This window comes from Lutra lutra, chromosome 9 (genome assembly GCF_902655055.1).
Source record: "Lutra lutra chromosome 9, mLutLut1.2, whole genome shotgun sequence".
NCBI classification, from domain to species: Eukaryota; Metazoa; Chordata; class Mammalia; order Carnivora; family Mustelidae; genus Lutra; species Lutra lutra.
This window is the reverse complement of record NC_062286.1, coordinates 68,600,510-68,623,453: the sequence shown is the minus strand read 5'-3', so window position 1 is coordinate 68,623,453 and position 22,944 is coordinate 68,600,510. Positions and strand designations below refer to the sequence as shown.

The 22,944-nt window shown below is 36.7% G+C and overlaps 1 protein-coding gene across 4 annotated transcripts in view; it reads right to left on the bottom strand.

Annotated features, from left to right (window-relative positions):
* The window catches only part of ASB3 (ankyrin repeat and SOCS box containing 3), a 109,818-nt gene that overhangs the window by 20,991 nt on the left and 65,883 nt on the right, over positions 1–22,944 (bottom strand). For 3 of the 4 annotated variants that reach the window (XM_047744020.1, XM_047744021.1, XM_047744019.1), the window contains 5 exons: positions 22,462–22,574; positions 21,735–21,870; positions 18,193–18,370; positions 15,304–15,501; positions 2,806–3,069 (listed from right to left, as the gene is read on the bottom strand). In XM_047744020.1, coding sequence (XP_047599976.1) covers positions 2,806–3,069; positions 15,304–15,501; positions 18,193–18,370; positions 21,735–21,870; positions 22,462–22,574 — 889 coding nt within the window. The remainder of the gene's footprint in view (positions 1–2,805; positions 3,070–15,303; positions 15,502–18,192; positions 18,371–21,734; positions 21,871–22,461; positions 22,575–22,944) is intronic. The other variant, XM_047744022.1, reaches the window with a different exon arrangement.

The window sequence follows — 22,944 nt, the reverse complement described above, 5'->3', positions numbered from 1 at the left end:
GAGAGGGGAACACTAGTTTTTGAAGCACAAGAATGAAGCCATCTAGATGTTTCACTGAAATTTTATAAAATATCCATGTGCTCCATTTTCTTAGAGACTTTCATTCTATTTTCTCATTTCACTTATCAGACCAAGAGTTCTTTCATTGCTACAATTACCTTCTCAGTTCTATCTAGACACTTAAAACTTTTGCAAAAGCTGAAGGCTGGCAGAAACAGTGTCCTCTTCTTGCCCAAGAAAAATCCTGACTCAACTTTCATATATCATCAGTTATAATACAAATCAGTATTTATTAAGGGAGACCAAGTTCAAATAGACAAGATGCTACAGGACGAATGTATTCACTCTAGTAGACTAAAGGACAACAGAAATCTCCAAAGCAGCTACAACCATTCTTTCGCAGGCCTTTTTAAAATTATTTTTATTAACATATAATGTATTATTTTCTCCAGGGGTACAGGTCTGTGAATCATCAGGCTTATACACTTCACAGAACTCACCACATCACATACCCTCCCTAATGCCCATAACCCAACCACCCTCTCCATACCTCCCCACCCCCAACAACCCTGTTTGTTTTGTGAGATTAAAAGTCTCTTACGGTTTCTCTCCCTCCCAGTCTCATCTTGTTTCATTTTTTTCTTCCCCACCTCCCAAACCCCCTACTCTGCCTCTCAAATTCGTCTTATCAGGAAGATCATATGATAATCATCTTTCTCTGATTGACTTATTTCACTCAGCATAATACCCTCTAGTTCCATTAATGTTGTTGCAAATGGCAAGATGTCATTTCTTTTGATGGCTTCATAGTATTCCATTGTATATATATACCACATCTTCTTTATCTATTCATCTGATGATGGATATCTAGGTTCTTTCCATATTTTGGCTATTGAGTCACAGGCATTTTTAAAAAATTTTTTAAATTTTTTAAATAAACATATAATGTATTATTATCCCCAGGGGTACAGGTCTATGAATCACCAGGTTTACACACTTCATAGCACTCACCATAGCACATACCCTCCCCAATGTCCATAACCCAACCACCCTCTCCCGACCCCCCCGACCCCCCCGACCCCCAGCAACCCTCAGTTTGTTTTGTGAGATTAAGAGTCTCTTATGGTTTGTCTCCCTCCCGATCCCATCTTGTTCCATTTATTCTTTTCCTACCCCCCAAACCCCCTATGTTGCATCTCCACTTCCTCATATTAGGGAGATCATAATACGATAGTTGTTTTTCTCCGATTGACTTATTTCGTTAAGCATAATACTCTCTAGTTCCATCCACATCGTCGCAAACGGCAAGATGTCATTTCTTTTGATGGCTGCATAGTATTCCATTGTATATATATACCACCTCTTCTTTATCCATTCATATGTTGATGGACATCTAGGTTCTTTCCATACTTTGGCTATTGTGGACATTGCTGCTATAAACATTCGGGTGCACGTGCCCCTTCGGATCACTACGTTTGTATCTTTAGGGTAAATACCCAGCAGTGCAATTGCTGCGTCATAGGGTAGCTCTATTTTCAACTTTTTGAGGAACCTCCATGCTGTTTTCCAGAGTGGCTGCACCAGCTTGCATTCCCACCAACAGTGTAGAAGGGTTCTCCTTTCTCCGCATCCTTGCCAGCATCTGTCATTTACTGACTTGTTAATTTTAGCCATTCTGACTGGTGTGAGGTGGTATCTCGATGTGGTTTTGATTTGTATTTCCCTGATGCCGAGTGATGTGGAGCACTTTTTCATGTGTCTGTTGGCCATCTGGATGTCTTCTTTGCAGAAATGTCCTTTCATGTCCTCTGCCCATTTCTTGATTGGATTATTTGTTCTTTGGGTGTTGAGTTTGCTAAGCTCTTTACAGATTTTGGATACTAGCCCTTTATCTGATATGTCGTTTGCAAATATCTTTTCCCATTCTGTCAGTTGTCTTTTGGTTTTGTTAACTGTTTCCTTTGCTGTGCAAAAGCTTTTGATCTTGATGAAATCCCAATAGTTCCTTTTTGCCCTTGCTTCCCTTGCCTTTGGCGATGTTCCTAGGAAGAAGTTGCTGTGGCTGAGGTGGAAGAGGCTGCTGCCTGTGTTCTCCTCAAGGATTTTGATGGATTCCTTTCTCACATTGAGGTCCTTCATCCATTTTGAGTCTATTTTCATGTGTGGTGTAAGGAAATGGTCCAATTTCATTTTTCTGCATGTGGCTGTCCAATTTTCCCAACACCATTTGTTGAAGAGGCTGTTTTTTCTTCCATTGGACATTCTTTCCTGCTTTGTCGAGGATTAGTGGACCATAGAGTTGAGGGTCTATTTCTGGGCTCTCTATTCTGTTCCATTGATCTATGTGTCTGTTTTTGTGCCAGTACCATACTGTGTTGATGATGACAGTTTGTAATAGAGCTTGAAGTCCGGAATTGTGATGCCACCAGCTTTAGCTTTCTTTTTCAATATTCCTTTGGCTATTCAAGGTCCTTTCTGGTTCCATGAGTAACAGACATTTTTAAGAGCATGAGAGATGGCCTAAGTAGAAAAAATGGCCCTCTCCAAAGAATCCATCCTTCCCTACTCCCTTCCAGTCACCTCTTACTTTTTATTAGGACTCTTACATTCAATCTCACTATTAGGAATCCCCTACTCCTTCACTCTAACCTAGCCATCATGTGCAAACATACACACACACACACACACACACACACACACACACACACCCTTTTCCCAATATGGGAATCTTAAGAAATTGGGAGAAATTGAAGGTAGTATATCACTCAAAAAGGAAAAAAGTTTTACTATGGTAGGATTTCTTACCATGAGCTGCATAGTAGATTCAGTGGGTCAAATCCAGCGAGCAGGAGAGATGGCAACCATTCCCTATATTTCATCTGTGCTTTAATCGCATGACTTATAAATTCAGAAATATGATTCCACGGTGCCAATGGACAACCTTTCTTCAAAAAGTAGCGAAATACTGAAAACTTCTCATACTTCAGGCAGTAGGCCAAATGAAGTTCATTTAGTTGGGCTCCATATTTCAAAAGAATATTCACAATTCCAAAAAATTCGCAGCTCCACCAGAAAGAAAGAGAGAAAGAAAGTTAGACTTTTATATTAAAAAATTCTTACAAATACTTAATAGTACTTACAGCTGGAAAATAAATGGCAGATGGGAGAGCGGAATGCTGTGACATACGTCAGGAAGGAGAAACTTCCTCTGCCTATGGTCCTTCTAGTTGGACTCAGAATCAAACTGACACGAGACAGATTAACAGGAGAAAATAAAATTTAATAGGTGTAAGTATGGAGAATCCACACAGACATGAAATTCCAAAGATAAGGAAGCAACATGACCTTTATAAGGAGCAGGATATGGGCCTGAGGATACAAAGGGGAGAGAGCTCATTAGCAGAAAGGTGAAATGAGGGGTTTGGAAAAACAAGGTTGTCCTATTATTCAGATTGAGTTCCCTAGGTAAAGGGAAGTCTCTGATAATAGTTCTCTTTCTGCTTCAGGTTCTCCTTTCCAATGTAAAGTTAGGCAGTTTCGGGAGAGGCAGAGAGCTTTTCTTGTATCTGCTGGGTTTTTACTTTTAACTCAAAATAATCTTTAAGCTGAAGTGATACATTTCAGGGTCTCTCATCCTGCACCCCCTTCACGGGTCTAGTGAATTGAGATTAGGGTACCAGGGTAAAGGGAGTATTTTACCTTTTAATTAAAGATTTTAATTAAGTATTTAATTAAGTATCTTACCCTCCTGCATGGTTTTTAATTTTCAACTATGAACAGGTAGTGCCCTTAGAATTTAAAACATTCATATTAAGTAGATAATTTTAAAAATTATCATTGACAAATAGAAAACTCTTCTCAAACTGTGGTATTTTCATACAATTAAGTACTTAACAACAAAATACTTGGAAGCAAAGTTTATTTTATTTATTTAATTATGTTTAAGATTTTATTTATTTATTTGACAGAGAGAGAGATCACAAGTAGGCAGAGAGGCAGGCAGAGGGAGAGGTGGAAGCAGGCTCCCCACTGAGCAGAGAGCCAGATATGGGGCTCGATCCCAGGACCCTGAGACTATGACCCGAGCCGAAGGGAGAGGCTTAAGCCACTGAGCCACCCAGGTGCCCCAGAAGCAAAGTTTATTAAAAAATGTCATCAGTCCCTAAAAACAGAGGACTGACTCACTCTAGGAATTTCCAAGATACCATTTCCTTTAGCAAGAGTCTTAGTTAATTTCCCTTTTATTTTAAGTTTATAATGGTAAAAACACGAAAAGCTTCTTTATGAACAAAAATTTAACTTAGTTTTATATTTCTGAATTAATCTTCTTTATCAAATAGTTTTGCAGAATATATCATTTTATATCTATTATATTGGTTAATTTTTTTTTTTAATGTATCATCCAATACTGGTAAGTTGTGGTTGAATTGACTGAAAATAAGTGTAACCCTTTTCTGAGAAAGCTAACTGGGCAAGACATGTCAAAAGAGATATCACAGCAAAGTTATAAGAGGTACAGTCTCAGGAGCCAGCCTGCTCAGCTTATTATCCATGGAACTCTGAACCAATTACTTCACCTTTTTGGCACACAAAACTAACACTATACAAGTATTTGTAAAATAAAATTATATATAAAGTATGTTACCATTAATAATTAATTAAAATTAATTAAAATAAAACAACAATTAAAATAAAACATAATAGGGGGTACCTGGCTGACTCAGTCAGTGGAACACACAACTCTTGACCCCAAGGTCATGAGTTTAAGCCCCAGGCTGGGTGTGGAGCTTACTTTAAAAAATAAATAAGTAAAATAAAAAAAAAAAAAAAAAAAAAAAAAGTAGAACAGAGTAAGTATAAATCTTGGGAATTTATCTAAAACAAAAAGAAATTATATCCTATTTGTACAACATTAACCATAGTATTATCTATAACAGACTTCAAAAACAAAGAAATTACCTGTTTAACAACATAATAATGGATAAGTACAAAATATGATACAGTCATCAAAAACTGCAATTGTGATGGCCCTGTGACCACATCTTAAAAAATATGCTTCAAGTTTAACTGTCTCAAAGCTTAGTAAACAACTATGTACACAACTGTGGAAGAAAATATGTAATAAAATCATTCTCTCGGGGTACTTGGGTGGCTCAGTCAGTTTAGCACCTCCCTTCAGCTCAAGTCATGATCTCACAGTCCTGGAATGGAACCCCGCATTGGGCTCTCTGCTCAGCGGGGAGTCTGCTTCACCCTCTCCTTCTGTGCTCATTCTCTCTCTCCCTCCCTCCCTCTCACTCTTCTCTCCCTCAAGTAAATAAATTAAAACCTTAAAAAAAAAATCATTCTCCCTTTGCACATGGCATTAGTGCTATTTTAAACAACTATAAATACAAAAAATATTTCATTAATCACAATATCATGTAATCTAAGTAAATAAAAGCATAAAAATTATAGATAAAACAAATATAAAATGTTTAAGCCACTGTCATGTGAAACCAACTACTTCTGAGGACTTATGCATACAATTTGAAATCAAAATTTTAAAGCTGTAAACTTTAATAAGCAGTAAATAGCAATAAATAGTGGTAAACAAGTAAACTGTTACCTAATCCATGAGTATTTTTATAAATCCATGTTCTCTAATCTCCATTTTGTGCTTTTCTTTAGTTAAAACCTTAAACAGTATCTGCTTTACTTTTAGTTACTTACATAGCAATTGGAAAAGAAAAACTGAGGGGCATTTGGGTGGCAGGGTCAGCTGAGCACCTACCTGACCCTTGGTTTCAGCTCAGGTAGTGATCTCAGGGTCCTAAGACTGAGCCCCTCAGCATTGCATTCTGCACTCAGTGTGAGTCTGTGAGTCTGCTTGGGACTCTCTTTCTCTCTCTCCCTCTCCCTCTGCCCCTCCCCACTGTGGTCTTTCTCTCTCTCAAACAAATAAATAAATCTTAAAAAAAAAAAAAATTAAAAGAAAAATCAGTAATTCTAAAATTTTTTTAAAAGGATTTACTTATTTGAGGGGCGCCTGGGTGGCTCAGTGGGTTAAAGCCTCTGCCTCCAGCTCAGGTCATGATCCCAGGGTCCTGGGATCGAGCCCCACATCAGGCTCTCTGCTCAGAGGGGAGCCTGCTTCCCTTCCTCTCTCTCTCTGCCTGTTTCTCTGCCTACTTGTGATCTCTGTCAAATAAATAAATAAAATCTTAAAAAAAAAAGATTTACTTATTGAGAGAGAGAAGACGACAGTGATTGTGTGGTGGGGGTGGTGGGGGCGGCAGAGGGAGAGGGTGAGAGTCTTGAGCAGACTGGTCCACACTGCACGCAGAGCCCAACACGGGGCTGGATCTCACAGCCCTGAACTGAAAACAAGAATCGATGCTCAACCATTTCTCCCACCCAGGCACCCCTCTAAAATTTCTTCATAAAAATTAAAACCTTTTTGCCTGCCTACCAAGTTGCTATTTGTTCCTGATTAGAAGTCCATCATTCATATTACTATTCTTGAAAACAGCCCTGTAGGTATTTTTTCCTCTGGTTCTTTTCAGATAAAAGAAGACTGAGAGATTTGCTGTCAGCAGTCTTGCACTACAAAAAATGCTAAAGAATATACTTCTGATTGATGGCTTTAAACAGTTATCACCAACTTATTTCAACCACTTTGACCTCATTTGACTAGGCTCTCATTATTTTGCCTGCAGTTATTACTTGCTGATTCCACTATAGAACAGACAAGCTACACATGGACTGTTGAACGAGTTCCAATAAATATGCAGGTAAACTATGAGAAAACTGCCTCACTACAAGTGTGATATATAATTCTCAAGAAGCCTGGCAATTTTCAAGGCATGAGTGTTTATATGTGCAATTCAGGGACTGGTTGAATTCTTCCCTCAAGTGCTCTGAAGCCATCAACAGCTTAATCACAGATAACTTTAGCTCTTAATGATTTAGTTCTTGAAACACACTTTTGGTACAGAATGCAAAGGTAAATGAGAACCCTAAATGCAAGCTATTAAAGTAAGTGCTACAGATGGGTTCCCTAGACATTTTCTATTCAGAAAAAAAACTATAAAACAATTAGTGACTTTCTTATTAAAATTTTAATATAGCACCCAGACATGTGGCTCCTGCTAAGAAAATTTTAAGAACAATGCCAAAAGATAAACCATTCATCTCTAAAATGTGGGAGGAACATACACGCATATAATTCTTTAAAATAAGAAATTTTGATGAGTATTTATTCTATACCAGGCACTATGTTAAATGTGTTACATGGGAAACTTGCCTTAATTCCCACAAGAACCCTAAGAAGTAAGTTCTACTATTATCTCCATTCTAGACACAAAAACTGTGAAGCTTAGTCACACAACTGGTAACTGGTAGAACTGGTATAATATCAAACCAAAATCTACCAGTGAGTATATACCAGTGAATCTACCAGTGAATACAGCAACTATATGAAATATTGCTTCTCTATTATGAAAACTGAATGTTTCATGAAATAGCTAAATGAAATTGAGGAATATTTTAAGGCCAGACCTATGTTTCCCAAAGTATGTTCCAAGGAACACAAGACCCTGAAAATGATCCATATGACTAAGGCTCCACGATGAAAATATTTGAGAAATCCTGTATGGTATACACTGAGGTCAGAAAAGAGAGAACTATAGGATGAACTTATTCTTTAAAAGAATGCTAGAAAAGGGGCGCCTGGGTGGCTCAGTGGGTTAAGCCGCTGCCTTCGGCTCAGGTCATGATCCCAGGTCCTGGGTTCAAGCCCCACATCGGGCTTTCTGCTCAGCAGGGAGCCTGCTTCCTCCTCTCTCTCTGCCTGCCTCTCTGCCTACTTGTGATTTCTCTCTGTCGAATAAATAAGTAAAATCTTAAAAAAAAAAAAAGAATGCTAGAAAAAAATAATTAATAAAGTATGCTAGTTACATTTTCAAATTAAATGCCAAAACATCTTCTTCAACCTCAGGACACATCTCAGAAGTAGTATTGTGTTCTTCCCCCCCAGAAGTATTTTTTGTTTAAGATTACTTATTTGAGAGACAAGGAGAGAGAGTATAAGAACAGGGGGAAAGGCAGAGGGAGAGGGAGAACCAAGATCCTGAACCAAGATCAAGAGTCGGACACTTAACTGACTAAGCCAACCAGACACCCCCAGAAGAATTATCTTTAAAATTAAAGACATGGATCTGTTAAAAAGAAAATCATGGGCCCCACATGGCATCACCTGGGTTAAGGCCTCAAGTCAGTAAGCTAAGACTTAAAACCTAACCTAACTTCAGTTTCAACTCCATAAGGAATGTCAGTCAACATGGAATTTCCTGGTCAATATTAGAAAATACTGAGGGACTCTTCCAACCCCTTAGGAGGGCAACCTTGTCTAAACAATGCATTCATTTCTTGATAGTCAGTTCCTGTCTCCTTTTTTTTAATGCTCTCTCTTTGCCTTTAAAAACCTTTCTTTAGTCTAGTTCAGTGGGGATTCCCTCTACTGGCTAGATAGGATGCTGCTGGATTCATAAATTGTTTAATAAAGCCAATTAAGATCTTCAAATTTACTCAGTTGAATTTTTTAACAGGTCCAACTATTAATCTGAAAATAATAAAGAGATTTTAAAATCCCCCAAAAGTCTTTAAACACAGGAACAAAAAAGCTCAGGTCGTGGTCTCAGGGTTGTGAGATCAAGCTCAGTATCAGGCTTTGTGCTCTACAGGAAGTCTACGTTTGCCCTGGATTCTTTTCCTCTCCCTCTCCCTCTGCCCTGTTTTCAGACTTCTCAAACTTGTGTAAACTCATTCTCTTCTTTAGGAATTCATAGATATCACCATAAGAAAGATTCTTGGAAACCTTTCAGGAAAAAAACTTAGTGAAATTGTTTAACTCTGTGTTTCCTAAACTTAATTGACTATAGAAACCCCTGTGTCCTCTGTAACATCTATTAATGACCCACAGAATTAGTATCCTACAAAAACACTTTGGAAAACCCAGCTCTAAACATCTTCCAATTATCAGCCTTGTGTTAGGACAAGAGCACACTCCTAAAAGGCTTATGTGACCACCTAGTACCACATTTATAGTCCCTTCTCTAACAAAACTACCATTTATATGGCAAACAATAAACATAAAATGAAGTGGATGGTCATAAAACTTTGTCAGCATGCCCTGAGCTTTTGCGGAAGCTATTAAGAAAGCCTCAAATATATGTGTAAACTCCAGAAACACAAGGAACTTATGTTCTAAATGAGCTTGATTATCACATACCATTGAGCAACAATAGACCCTAGGGCTTAGATAACCTTTGGTGAAAATACAGATTACATGGAAATATGCATGTTAAGTCCCTTAACACTTAAATTTTCTCTCAAACCCCAACGAAGAACTGGAAAACTCTGGAAAAGCCTATGAATTAAAAAGAAATAGTCCATCTTATTTAACATGAATATCAGGAGGTAACTGTGACACATTAAGAGAATTGCATGTTATAAAACAGTGGAAATCAACAGATAGTAGGGAGGAGAAGTTTAAAAACTAAAAAAACAATGCCTAGGCCTTATTTTTAGGGTTTGTACCCTTTTTATCATTCTGGTCTTTGAAATTCAAAAATGTATACAGAAATATTATCCTGATAACAGAAGCACAGTAAAAGGAAATTCAACATGTTAACAATACTTATTTTAAACAAATAAAAACAGACAAACATCTTGATTATTTTATGTCCAATTAGCCAACAAAACATCTAACCAACTTATTGGCTGAATTATCAAAAGGTCACATAGTAAGTTTTACTAAATGGCTCTCAGTTAACAGTTGAAAAAAAAATGAAGACATTAGGTCCTGTCAGGTGTACCCATGGGTGATATGATGATGGGATTGGACACAATTTCTATAAAAGTAATGTGATAACAATGATCAGTATCAATTAGAAAGACAAAAATCTAGTCAGTTAAGCCATGATCATGTTCTACAATCATTTATAAAAGGCAATAACGCTTGTTCAAATTGTACTGAAATGTTTAAGTTTCCCTAATCCTTCACCCATTCCAGTTAAAAGGAGTCTTTTTTTTATATCTTCTCATTTGAATTGAATTACTTAACTGTGCTTTTGAAAGATGCTTTCATGTCACTGCAGCTGTTAACTTTTTAGCCCTAAAGGACAAGACTGCTTTTTGTACAGTGATGGAGGAGACACCTTTCCATCATTCCTAATTGTGGTGAGAAGAGCTAAAGATCATTGCTTCAAATGGAAGCTTATCCTCTCTCAAAGGGATAAAGAACAAAAATGTTTAGAAGCCTGAGCTAAAAAGTTAACTTGGCTGAATAAAACATAAAACAATAAAGAAAGGAAAACTTAAGGGATGCCTGGGTGGCTCGGTGGGTTAAGCCTCTGCCTTCGGCTCGGGTCATGATCTCAGGGTCCTGGGATCGAGCCCTGCATCGGGCTCTCTGCTCAGCGGGAAGCCTGCTTCCCACTCTCTCAGCCTGCCTCTCTGCCTACCTGTGATTTCTCTCTCTCTCTGTCAAATAAATAAATAAAATCTTTAAAAAAAAAGAAGAAAAGAAAGGAAAATTTAAAACCCAGAGCCATTATTTATATTTATTATTTTCATCACCTCTCAATATTCACTGGACTATTCATAAAAGCAGATGAAAACTTACTGAAACACAATAGGCCAAAAGTGCAAGAAGGGCTCCAAATACTAAATTTCTCAGAGAAATGCCAAAAACTATCAAAAAACACACAAATGCAAAAATCAAACTAAAATTATAAGAACATATGGTTGCCATAAAAATAAAATTTCAAAACTTATCACCACTAAACCTAGATCATTATCTTACCAAATCTCTGAAAATTTGAATATTTAATAATAATTAATTTCAGAAAAGAGAGTCTTCCAAGTTAACTCAAATTCTTAGTAATAGTTGATAAAGGGAGTAAAGGAAACTCATATATTGTTTTATTATGGAACAAAAGCATATAATAGTTATTTTAAATGAAAATTATATTCAATTATCCTTGCTTTTTAAATGGCAACTTAAATTATTTTAATTAATTTTTAAGTGTGTGCCTATAGAGAATCCAAATCTTTTTTTTTTTTTAATTTTATTTATTTATTTGACAGAGAGAGATCACAAGTAGACAGAGAGGCAGGCAGAGAGAGAGAGAGAGAGAGAGAGGGAAGCAGGCTCCCTGCTGAGCAGAGAGCCCGATGCGGGCCTCGATCCCAGGACCCTGAGATCATGACCTGAGCCGAAGGCAGCGGCCTAACCCACTGAGCCACCCAGGCGCCCTTTTTTTTTTTTTTTAAGTGATCTCTACATCCAACGTGGGGCTTGAGCTCATGACCCTGAGATCAAGAGTAGCACATTCTTCCATCTGAGCAGCCAGGTGCCTCTGAGAATCCAAATTTTAAGATGCTATACTTGCTAAAAGAAATAACAACAAATTAACAAATTCTCCTATTTTGATTTTTTCCTCCAGACACCTGGCTATGTTACCCTCTTTATATACTAAAACAAAACCTACTGGGAGAATGACACTTTCCTTGCTTGATCAGCAAAGTTTTATATGGAATTCCAAAATAATCAAATGATTCTCACATTGCATGTACAGTGATTGACATGTAAACTAAGAGCAGGCATTTATTAGCTAATATAAACGTACAGATTTTAAAGTTTAATTGATATTGTTTTCCAGATAAAAGGAAGATGGCAGGGAGAAAAAAATTAGCCTTGGTATTTTTTTATTATGTGCCCAAAATTATGCAATGTACTATACTTAAGTCAACTCTTTTATATACACACATTAAATGTGAGCATAGGTGATTATGATGCTACTATTGCTTAGATTTAGTCCTTTCTGAAAGGCTTCCCGTTCAGTTAAATTCCCCACAAAGCAGGTAATAATGGCAAAGATGTCTCAAAATTAATCTATTGCAATGGATCTCAGGCAAACAAATGAAAAGTAGAAAGACTAGAAGAACCTATTTTGATGTTTTAAGCTTTTCCCCTATAGGCTAACAAGTAATATCTTCCAGTGACTTTTCTCACTGAAAAACCCACCTTGCTAATTAAGAACACATTTGGTCCAATTACAAGTTTCCACACGGGAGAAAAAAAAAAAATAGCTGATAAGCCCTTTTAAAGCTACCAAACCAGATTTCAGTTGTGGTCTAGAGAGTCACTTCACAGAGCAAAATTGCCACGAGTAGCAAAAATCAAGCTTGTTAGCCCATGTCTGTGACCAAGGACCACTGTATAACACACTGCTGCTGCTTTACTTTCAGTTTTCAGCCGAATGATTATTTTTGAGCACACTTTTTTGGTTATTGTTTTTTGGCTTCATCCTTTATCGATCTACTGAGCTTCCTAAATCCATAAATGTGTATTTTTTATCCAATGCTGGGAAGCTTTTGGCTATTATGAGTTCATATAATTTTCCTGCAACAATCTCTTTCTCTTCTTCTGTACTCTAATGATATCAACGTTAACCCTCTGATATTGTCCCTCAGGACCCTGAGGCTCTGTCCTTTCTTATTTCCCTCAATTTTTCTCTCTGTTCTTCTCTTTGGATAATTTCTATCGGCTTATCATCAAGTTAACATCAGTTCCATTCCGCTATGCAGCCCATTCAGAGAAATTTTCATTTCAGATCTTATATTTTCCAGTTATAAAATCTCCACATGGTTCCTCTTTTACAGTTTTTATTTCTCACTTGAGAATTTCTACCTTTCATTTATTTCAAGTGTGTTTACCTTAAATAGCACATTATAACAGCTGTTTTCAATTACTTGACATTTCCAAAAGCTGAATTATCTCAGGTTTGACACCTGTTAATTCTTTTCCCTTGAGAACTGGGCATAGTTTATTGGTTCCTCAGATGACAAGTAATTTTAGACTATATCCTAGATATTGTGATGTTACTGTTGTATAGGTTCTGTGTCCTGTGTCCTATATTAATCCTTTGAAGAATACTGATTTTAGCTTGTTTATTTTAGCAGGCATATAACCTAGTTAGTTCACAGACTACAATTTGTTTCACCTTCCACAGACTGTAGTTGCAATGTCAATTCAGTTCTCAAAGCCTTTATTATGCCATTTTGGGTCTGGTCCCATCAAATGTGCCACTAAGGGGTTACTCTGAGACTTGGGTGACAGTTTAAATCTTGTTTTCAGCAATCTGGGCCTGTCATTCAAAGCTTGGAGTGACCTTGGGACATATGCAGATGCATACCGAGAATCAGAGGGAACCCTTCTCCAGCTCTCTCTTCTCCAGAATTCCCCTCACACTCTCTGTCCCATAAGGCTCAATTTGCCTGATTCTTCAGGCAGAAAAACTTTATTTTAAGGTGTTTCAGAGTTAACACGGCACTATGTCATATGGTTTAATTCAAATGACACTTAGAAGCTGATGAGGGATGAGCTTAGCTGCTCTTCCTCCAAAAGGTAAACTGAAGGCCAGAGAAGACTATCATCATATTGGACAAACACATAAAAACTATCCAAAACCATTATATTCCAATATAATTTTTTACAAGTTCAATTCTGACCTAATAATAAAATATAATGGACTTAGATACATATAAAGAAAGACAACTGAAACAACTAAAGTCACCCATGCAGCCCTACTGAAGAAAAACTAGAAGTGTTTAGAAAGATAAGACTTGAAGGGATACACAACACACTACTATGAAATCATGAAAGTAATGCATAGAGTAGGTCCCAGATACTCAGATTCACCCAAGCCCCAAATATTCAGACTACAATATATACCTGGAAGCTTGCATTCAGAATAAATAAAATTAACTGCTATTTTACACAGCAAATGTTTTTAAATGGTAGACTGAAAAGTTTAGAAAATATATTTTTTTAAGAAAATAAATTTTTGATAGATATTTCAATTAAATAGTGGAGAGCTGTCCATAATAGTGAACTCAGGAGAGCCAATGAAATTTGGGGCATGCCTACAACCTCTTCTGTATCATTAAAAACAAGAATGTCGGAGCGCCTGGGTGGCTCTGTGGGTTAAGCCTCTGCCTTTGGCTCGGGTCATGATCTCAGGGTCCTGGGGTCGAGCCCCGCATAGGGCTCTCTGCTCAGTGGGAGGCCTGCCTCCGCACCCCCCCTCTGCCTCTCTACCTACTTGGGATCTCTCTCTAATAAATAAATAAAATCTTAAACAAACAAACAAACCACGATTGTTCCAACTTATTCCATTAATGTATGAACCCTACATATTACTCAGTACGGTTTTTCTTGCACATGGCCTTACTCTTACTATCTATTTTAAAACCTCAGGAGTCTGACAGACAAGTACTGGCCAGAAGCTAATAAAACAGCAGTAATTCTTCATTTATTCTACTTCACAGAATCACAGAAGATTAGCAGAACAAATATTTTAAGACTTTTTAATTACCCTGACTCACATAAAGAAATGCCACATACAAAATACATTAAAAGTACAATAATATTTACAAAACTAAAATTTCATTTTTAGGCTAATAACAAGTCTTAAAAATTTCAAATGGTAAAAAAAAACTGAAATAAAATCAATGCCTTACTTGATAAAATCATTTTAAATTCTTTTTTCATCCCCCAGCTTTATTAAAGTATAACTGACAGATAAGATTTTAAATTATTTAAAACATACAACATAATAATATCATAAAATACACACTGTGAAAGGATTCCCCCACAAAGAATTAACACATCCATCACGTCACATATTTATCATTTTCTTTTTTTAGTGAGCAAATTTAAGTTCTACTCTCTGAGCAAATTTCAATTATACAATACAATGTTATCAACTATAGTCACCATGTTATACATTAGATCCTCAGGCCTTATTATATAACTAATATTTGTCTTAATTTTTTAATTGTTTTGAAAACGAAGAATTAGCAGAGAAATCCTGCATTTCCTTTATTTTTTTAATATTTTAATTTTAAGTAGTCTCTAGACCCAACATGAGGCTTAAACCCACAATCAAGAGTTGTATGCTCCACCAACGGAGCCAGTCAGGTGCCCACCCTGCATTTACTTTAACACACTGAAAGTCTTCTCTAAAGTGGCTACAATGAAAATATGATCCAGGTCTAAAAGGAGAAGAGAAAAAAAATCTCCGACATTATCACTTCATTTTCACAATACTTTGATGGAACAAAGTACATCATAGAGGGTTATTTATTTGTTACGTCAACAATTTAGCATATGAGATATTAAGTTTCATCATAAAAGAAAATCACTCGGAAATACTTCTCCATACAAAAAAGAATAAAAACAACAAATATACATACTCCTTTTGGAAAGCCATACACATGGGAGAACTGAATCCAAAGACGAGGCACATCTGGGCTTCTGGGCTGTAGCCATGCTGGAGTAACATTTCTAGGCACTCCTCATGCCCTCCAAATACTGCTGAGTAAACAGGACTCACTTTGTCTGGCCCAGTGTCACAAACCCGGTTGGTAAGTGGTATTAACAAGTCCAAGATTCTGTAACCACACAATTCAGGAGCATTTAATGTTTTTACACATACATGAGTGCAGGCGACATTTCTACAGCACATATTTTAAGAGTCAACCACTGATTGATGTAAAGTCTTTGTCTTCTACCTACATTAAATTATTACAGGCTGTACACTCCAAAATGTTACCCTTACTACTGTTGCTTTATACAAAGGTCCTTACATATATCTAAAACAGAATTTAATAATTTTACCGTAAGTAAATAGGGAACAGGCTATACTTATTTTTTTCACTATTTATCTTGCTACCACCATCACCCTACTCTTCCCAATTCAAATTTTGTTAGCTATTTTAGGATCTAATAATTAAAAACTTCATTATACCAAATATGAACTTATATCAAGAAAATAATTTCCTTTCTTTTTTTAAAATAAACTTCTCTTTTTTAAATAAACTAAAATTTTATTTTTCTAATTAGTAAGAATTTTTAAGTACAGTGAGTGCCATGAAATGAACAGTATTTTCATAAGGGAGAAATAAGAATTTTTTTTTTTTAAGATTTTATTTATTTCTTTGAGAGAGAGCACAAGCAAGCGAGGGAACAAGGTCGGGGAGGGATGGAGCACAAGCAGGGGAAGGCAGAGGGGCAGAGGGAGAGGGAGAAGCAGACTCCCCACTGAGTAGGGAGCCCAATGTGGAGCTCCATCCCAAGACCCTGAGATCATGACCTGAGCCAAAGGCAGATGCTTAACTGACTAGGCCCACCAGGTGCCCTAAGAAATAAAGATTGTTGCTAAAACATTCTCTGAAAAGAATATGAGCTCTTTATTTTTTCATTATTATTTTTTAAGTTTTTTTTTTGACAGAGAGAGAGAGAGACATCGAGAGAGGGAATACAAGCAGGGGGAATGGGAGAGGGAGAAGCAGGCTCCCCACTGAGCAGGAAGCCTGATGTGGGGCTTGACCCCAGGACCCTAGGATCATGACCTGAACTGAAGGCAGATGCCTAAGGACTGAGCCACCCAGGCGCCCCAGAATATGAGCTCTTTAAACACTAACGTAGATTTTTAGACTAACTGGTAGCTAAATAGAGGAACTTCTTAAGAAAATAATTAAAATCTAAGTTCTTAGATTATTTGTAAACCTACCTCCAGGATTCAGCTGGAAAGGAAGAACTAGTCTACTCTTCTAAAATTAAAAATAAAACTGTAGGGATAAGGTCAGCCATGAAATCCCTGAAATCCCCCCTTTCTGGGAAAAGAAAGGCAGGACTACTCCAAAGCTCCTTTCCTTTTGTAATGTAGGCTTAAGATGTTAACATTTAAGTAGAACTTAATACTCACATAAGGGGTTATATTCGAAAACTGTAATGACAAACAGAATTCCCAAAATTGAGGGCAAATCCCAAGTGGGTTTTGGTATCAATTTAAAGCTCCCAGTATAATTGTACCTAACACTTAGGTTTAAATAAATCAAGAATTTTAAGAAAAAATACCTAATCTTAAAACCCAAGTATTCTGTTAAAATAAATAACCTGTTTAATGTCCCTTAATAAATGTGTTTAATTTTTAAAAATGGGTTTGAAAAATTATACAAGGTGCAAAAATACTTACAAATACCTTTGAGGAAATAGTAATATACCGTGCCACCTTGTGGCATAATAACCAAATTACAGAATTTGTTTTCCTACTATGTAATCACACTAAAGTAATGATAATTTCCATTACTACTTTTTAAATTAAATAACAGTAACAACTATAAAACTATTATTTTATTTTTTTTAAACTATTATTTTAGAATTACGACTCTAAAGACTTTAGGCATATATTTTTTAAAAGTATTCATTGCCAATTTATGTTAAGATGGGCTAACCATGTTCTCATAGGTATAACCAGGTTATTAGCTTCTAAGATTCCTGGAACCCCCAATTTCAAAGAGTTCCAATTTCTTTAAGTCTTCCTCTCTCCGGAAAACAGCAAAAATTCCATAAGAACTTGTGGCTAAGAAAGTAGAGTAACAGAAGCAAGGAAGAGTACCAAGCTGGACTTGAGTTTATAAAGAGAAGTCTAGTCAAAGGATTCAAAGTGGAGAGAACTACCCAGCCCACACAAAAGAAAGACTCGACCTAAAAGGGGTTACAAATTCAAAAGCTTTCTGGGGTCAGGGAGGTTGTCATAAATAAGTTGAATAAGGTCATCAGATGGCTAACTAAGGACAACTGGGATAAAACCAGAGCAGAGTAGGAGAGCATGGCCACAGCTTGAGAAACCAGAGGAAAGAGCTAAACACCTGGAGGATGCCCTGGAACTCTGTCTCCAGCCACTCTGCTCACACTAGGAAAGTCCAAGACTAAGAGGAGCTCAGGATGGCAGAGGGGACAGATATGGGGGTGGATCTAGTCATAGAGTAGGTTGGCAGACAAGGCAATACCAAGGATTCTGCCTAGAGATAAAGGGTCTGGCCCAGAAAATTTAGTCCTTATTACCTTTTTTTTTTTTTGACAGAGAGAGGGATCACAAGTAGGCAGAGAGGTAGGTAGAGAGAGAGGGGGAAGCAGGCTCCCCGCTGAGCGGAGAGCCCAATGTAGGGCTCAATCCCAGGACCCTGAGATCATGACCTAAGCCAAAGGCAGAGGCTTAAATCACTGAGCCACCCAGGCGCCCCTCCTTATTACCTTTTGATTATGAGACCATTTTTATTTTCTGTTTTAATACTTACTTTGTATGGCCCATTTGTGCAGCTGCATGAATAGGTAACTGCCAATTGTCCTCATTACAGTAAAGATCAGGATCTGCCCCACTGGACAGCAAAAGCTCCACACATTCTGTGTGGCCCTCTTGAGCAGCAATGAACAAGGGAGTAGCTTTGTCCAATGCTTGACAATTGACATTTGCACCTAATACAAAATACAACATTTAACAGACAATCCTAATTCATGGGGGAAAAAAAGGGTGATGATTAACATAAATTTCAAAACTGCTGTCTTAAAAGGGCTTTAGAGTACAATAGGTTTTCCAATCCCAGTGGATATTGTTGTATAAACATACTGATTTTCCACATTTGCTGGTAATCATTTAAATTGTTTTCACTTTTATGTTAACAAGAAAACAAGTGATTAGTACTTTAGAATTCATTTTTAAGCTAAAACAAAAATCTTATTCAATGAAGGATTCATTTCGTTCCAATCTGTCCTCCAGCAAGCACTCTGTGGGCCCAATAAGTAATCACTGAAAAACAAAAAATGCAAACCAACAAATATGGAATGTCTGATTATTACAGAAAAAAATAAGAAAAACCTAAGTTATAAGAATTAATAGATGCCATTAATCAATTCAGGCTGAGATTTATGAAAAAAATTCCTGTTGATATGATATACCTTAGGGCTGTGCCTTAAAACTAATGTTGACTAGGGACACCTGGGTGGCTCAGTCCTTTAAGTGTCTGCCTTCAGCTCAGGTCATGATCCCAGAGCACTGGAATCTAGTCTCTCATCTGCTTCCTTGCTCAGTGAGGAGCCTGGTTTTCCCTCTGGCTGCTGCTCCCCCTCCTTGTGTTCACCCTAACAAATAAATAAATAAAATCTTTTAAAAAAATAAAAACAAAACAAAACAAAACAACAACGGGACACCTGGGTGTCTCAGTGGGTTAAGCCGCTGCCTTCAGCTCAGGTCATGATCTCAGGGTCCTGGGATCCAGCCCCATATCTGGCTCTCTGCTCAGCAGGGAGCCTGCTTCCCCTCTCTCTCTGCCTGCTTCTCTGCCTACTTGTGATTTCTCTCTCTGTCAAATAAATAAAATCTTAAAAAAAAAAAAAAACCTTAATTTTGACTATACTCTTCATTAAGTCCCCTTTTTTGGGACCACTCCATGATAAAACCTTATAATGAAATGAAAAATGTCTATTTAAATGGGTTTCTGAGCTGATTTTTCAAGAACAAAAACTAATCAATTGTTTAAATGCCAGGGCACTAAGATGTAAAAAAGCTGAAAGTGACCTCACTTTTTAGGAAGGTTTTAAAAATAGCAAATCTCCCCCACTTTTTCTCATTGACAAACAGCATGTTAAGTATGCTAAGTATGGTGTTAGTACATGACTGTGAGAATTTTTAAAATTTCTAGAATATGTCTCAGAGGAAAAGTCTTCTTCATCACAAGGAAAAAAAATATCTTTTTGAAAGGATGTTCCATAAATGCACCTGGAATAAACCACAGGCCTAACTTAAGCTAAACTATGCAAAACATAAATACTAAGTTAAAGGGTGAGCGGAACGTCAGAAATTCCAACTGGACACTCAACACATCCAGACAAGTAGAATGTTCTTGACTTTTACAAGGTAGATGCTTCATCTACTGAAAGCTTCAGAAAGAGGGGAACACTAATCACTGAGAAAAGATTAAGCTGAGAAAAAAATTTACTTAAATTTCCTTTTTTTTAAAGTAGTATTTCATTTTTTTTAAGCAGTATTTCATTTTTATTGACAATTTCAAAGTATCAAAAAGAATATGGAACCAGGCCCTATAAAATTATAGGTAGAAAAGTCAGAAAAATGACAGATAATTTACTGAAAGAAAAATCATTTTAACTAGTTAGAAACATATATAGCTACATTATAAACATACCTACATACTTTTTCAACTTGCTGTTCATAACTATTCAGAGAGGAGAGGGGGGAAAAAGGAACAAAGCAAAACAAAACAGGTACCTAGCATTCTGGGAGACATGCTAGGCATAGAAATAGTCATTAAGGTGCAGTTTAACCCATTTTTTTTCTTTTTTTTAATGATTTTATTTATTTATTTGACAAAGAAATAGAGAGAGCACAGGTAGGCAGAGCAGCAGTCAGAGGGAGAGGGAGAAGCAGGCTCCCCACCAAGCAGGGAGCCCGAAGCAGGGTTCGATCCCAGGAGCCTAGGATCATGACGTGGGCCGAAGGCAGACACTTAACCAAATGAACCACCCAGGTGCCCCATAACCCATTTTATTCTAAATATTAGTTGCACACTAATAATTGGAATGTATAGGACTGGAAGCCATAAAATAAACTGGGACAGCATCAGGAAGATACCACATAAAAGAAGAGAAGTCACACGAGAAGACCTGATTCCAAGCCCTGATTCTGCCAGTAAATATTTTCTACCTCTTTGGCAAGGCATTTAAATCAGGGGCTGGGATTCTTAATCTAAAAAAATACATGTTTAAATAAGTGATTTTGGAGATTTCCACTAACTCTAAGATTTACAGACTCAATATTTCTAATGATAGCTTAATTTGGCATTTAATATTTTCTTTCCTCCATACTTCAGTTTGAGCATTTGAAGGTTTGTAAGCAGAAAGCAGAAATAAGAAAATATGTGCTTTCTCTGTTTTGTATATTTGGAGGTAACTTCTTAAAAGTAGGCTCCAAACCTGCAACACGGCACTTGAACTCATGACCCTGAGATCAAGAACTGAGCTGAGATCAAGAGTCAGAGGCTTAACCAACTGAGCCACCCAGGTGCCCCTTGGAGGTAATTCATTAAAAACCTAAGTATTATTATAGACATCTATAAAAAGCCTAGGTATTAATTTTTTTTTTAACCTGGTGGCAAATCTGATATATTTCCCTTTAGCTCTTAACTATACATGCTTCGTGAGGTTAGTACTGTGAGCCCATACAGTGTTTGAAGGAATCTAAAAGCCCTTACATAACAAACATTTCTGGTCACAAAAATATCATACAGCATAAGAATGCCACGTCAACACCATCTTTTCCCACAATGCTGAATGTGTGATAATTGTCAGAGAGAAATCATTAGCAGGTTTATGTTGCTATGAACATAATAAAGGGTAAACATGCTTTCAAATAAACCCATTTAAATAAACACACAATTTATCAAAACATACAACTCAAAGGCTTAATATACAAAATAACTATCTAATAAATTAATTAAGCTTATATAGTCTCATGCCCTAGAAAGCTGGAACTACTCAGGTCCCCATAAGCAAGAACAGACCCATCATTCAACTTGCCAATAAACCTGCTTTAGTGATAGATCATTATGTTCCTCCTCAGATAAATTAGTAGCTGTGCATCACATTATGTTAGTAATAGTTAGTAACCAAGCTTATAAATCAACTTCTATGTAATCTTATTACCACTAACATAAAACCATAAATTTCATAACCTGATTTATATCTGCTCAAGAATTATACTTCCTAGGAAGATACACAGTTAAAACTCAAGATCTTAACAGTGCAAAGTCTAATGGATTAATCTTACCTGATGAAATAAGTATGCTCAAGCTTTCTAGCTTGCCATACTGAGCAGCCACAAATAAAGGTGTGATTCCAAAGTCATCCTGGCATTCCTTGCTTGCTCCTTTTTTAAGAAGCAATTTTATGATCTCAGCATTTTCCTAAAGCACAGATTCATATTTTAAATAGGAGAAAACAAAGAAAATAGAAGGTGTCTCTATTCTTATTGCTGTGTTTTGGGGTTTTTTTAATCCTCTCTAAAGGAAAACTTTTTTTAAGTGTATGGTTCAATAAGAAGGAAGTACTAAACAATCAGATTATTCTATACCTTTAGCTAGCCCATTAAACATAAACAGATGAAACATTGATCTCTAAGAGTCATAATCCTTTTAAAGCCTACAAAACTAGTTTGCTAGCCCAAGCACTAAGGAGTTACCAGTTTCTAAACACACTGCTATAAATAAAATAAGCCCTGTTCCTTATCAATTTATATCCCAAATATTCTGATGGTCTCTTAACTATGCTATCAACATATGAAAAACCTAGATAATCCCTGAAGCCCAAAGCTGCTGGAACTACCAGAGCAGTTGGCTTATTCAGAATGATCATTAGCATTTAGACTGCCTTTTCTGTACTGCACTAACCATCATAAATCACAGGCAAGTAGGAAGCAAAAACTGTATAGAACTGTCATTTTAAAAGGGTAAAACACATAATTTACATGGAAATGAAATAATAAATTCAGAGGTTACCTGAAAAGTAGCCTGGTGCAAAGCGTTCCATCCACACATAGAATGGGATCCATTAACATTTGCTCCATGTCGAAGCAAAAGCCTTAACACATCTATCTGTCCATTTTCAACAGCTGCAATACAGCAGTCAAAATAATTATTGTCAGTACAAAGGCATGTTTGTAGGAATGGACACTTTGGTGATGTTCTCATCACTTATTCATCCTGGAACTCACAATGCTCTGATCATTCCTATCAAGAAATCAAAACACATACTCCCTATACAATCCCAAAACATTTATCACAATTATCTTAGCCCAGGCTATTAACATATACTATCGTTCTGTGGACAAACAAAATTATTTTCAAACCTATTTAAAAGACACAGACGAAATGGAAACAAGAGGCATACATTTATTCTCTCTGCTAATAAAGACAATGTTTCTGCTTTGTTAAAAATGCAAGTGGGAGAGAGGGGTGAACACCTCAGAAAAAACAGAAACG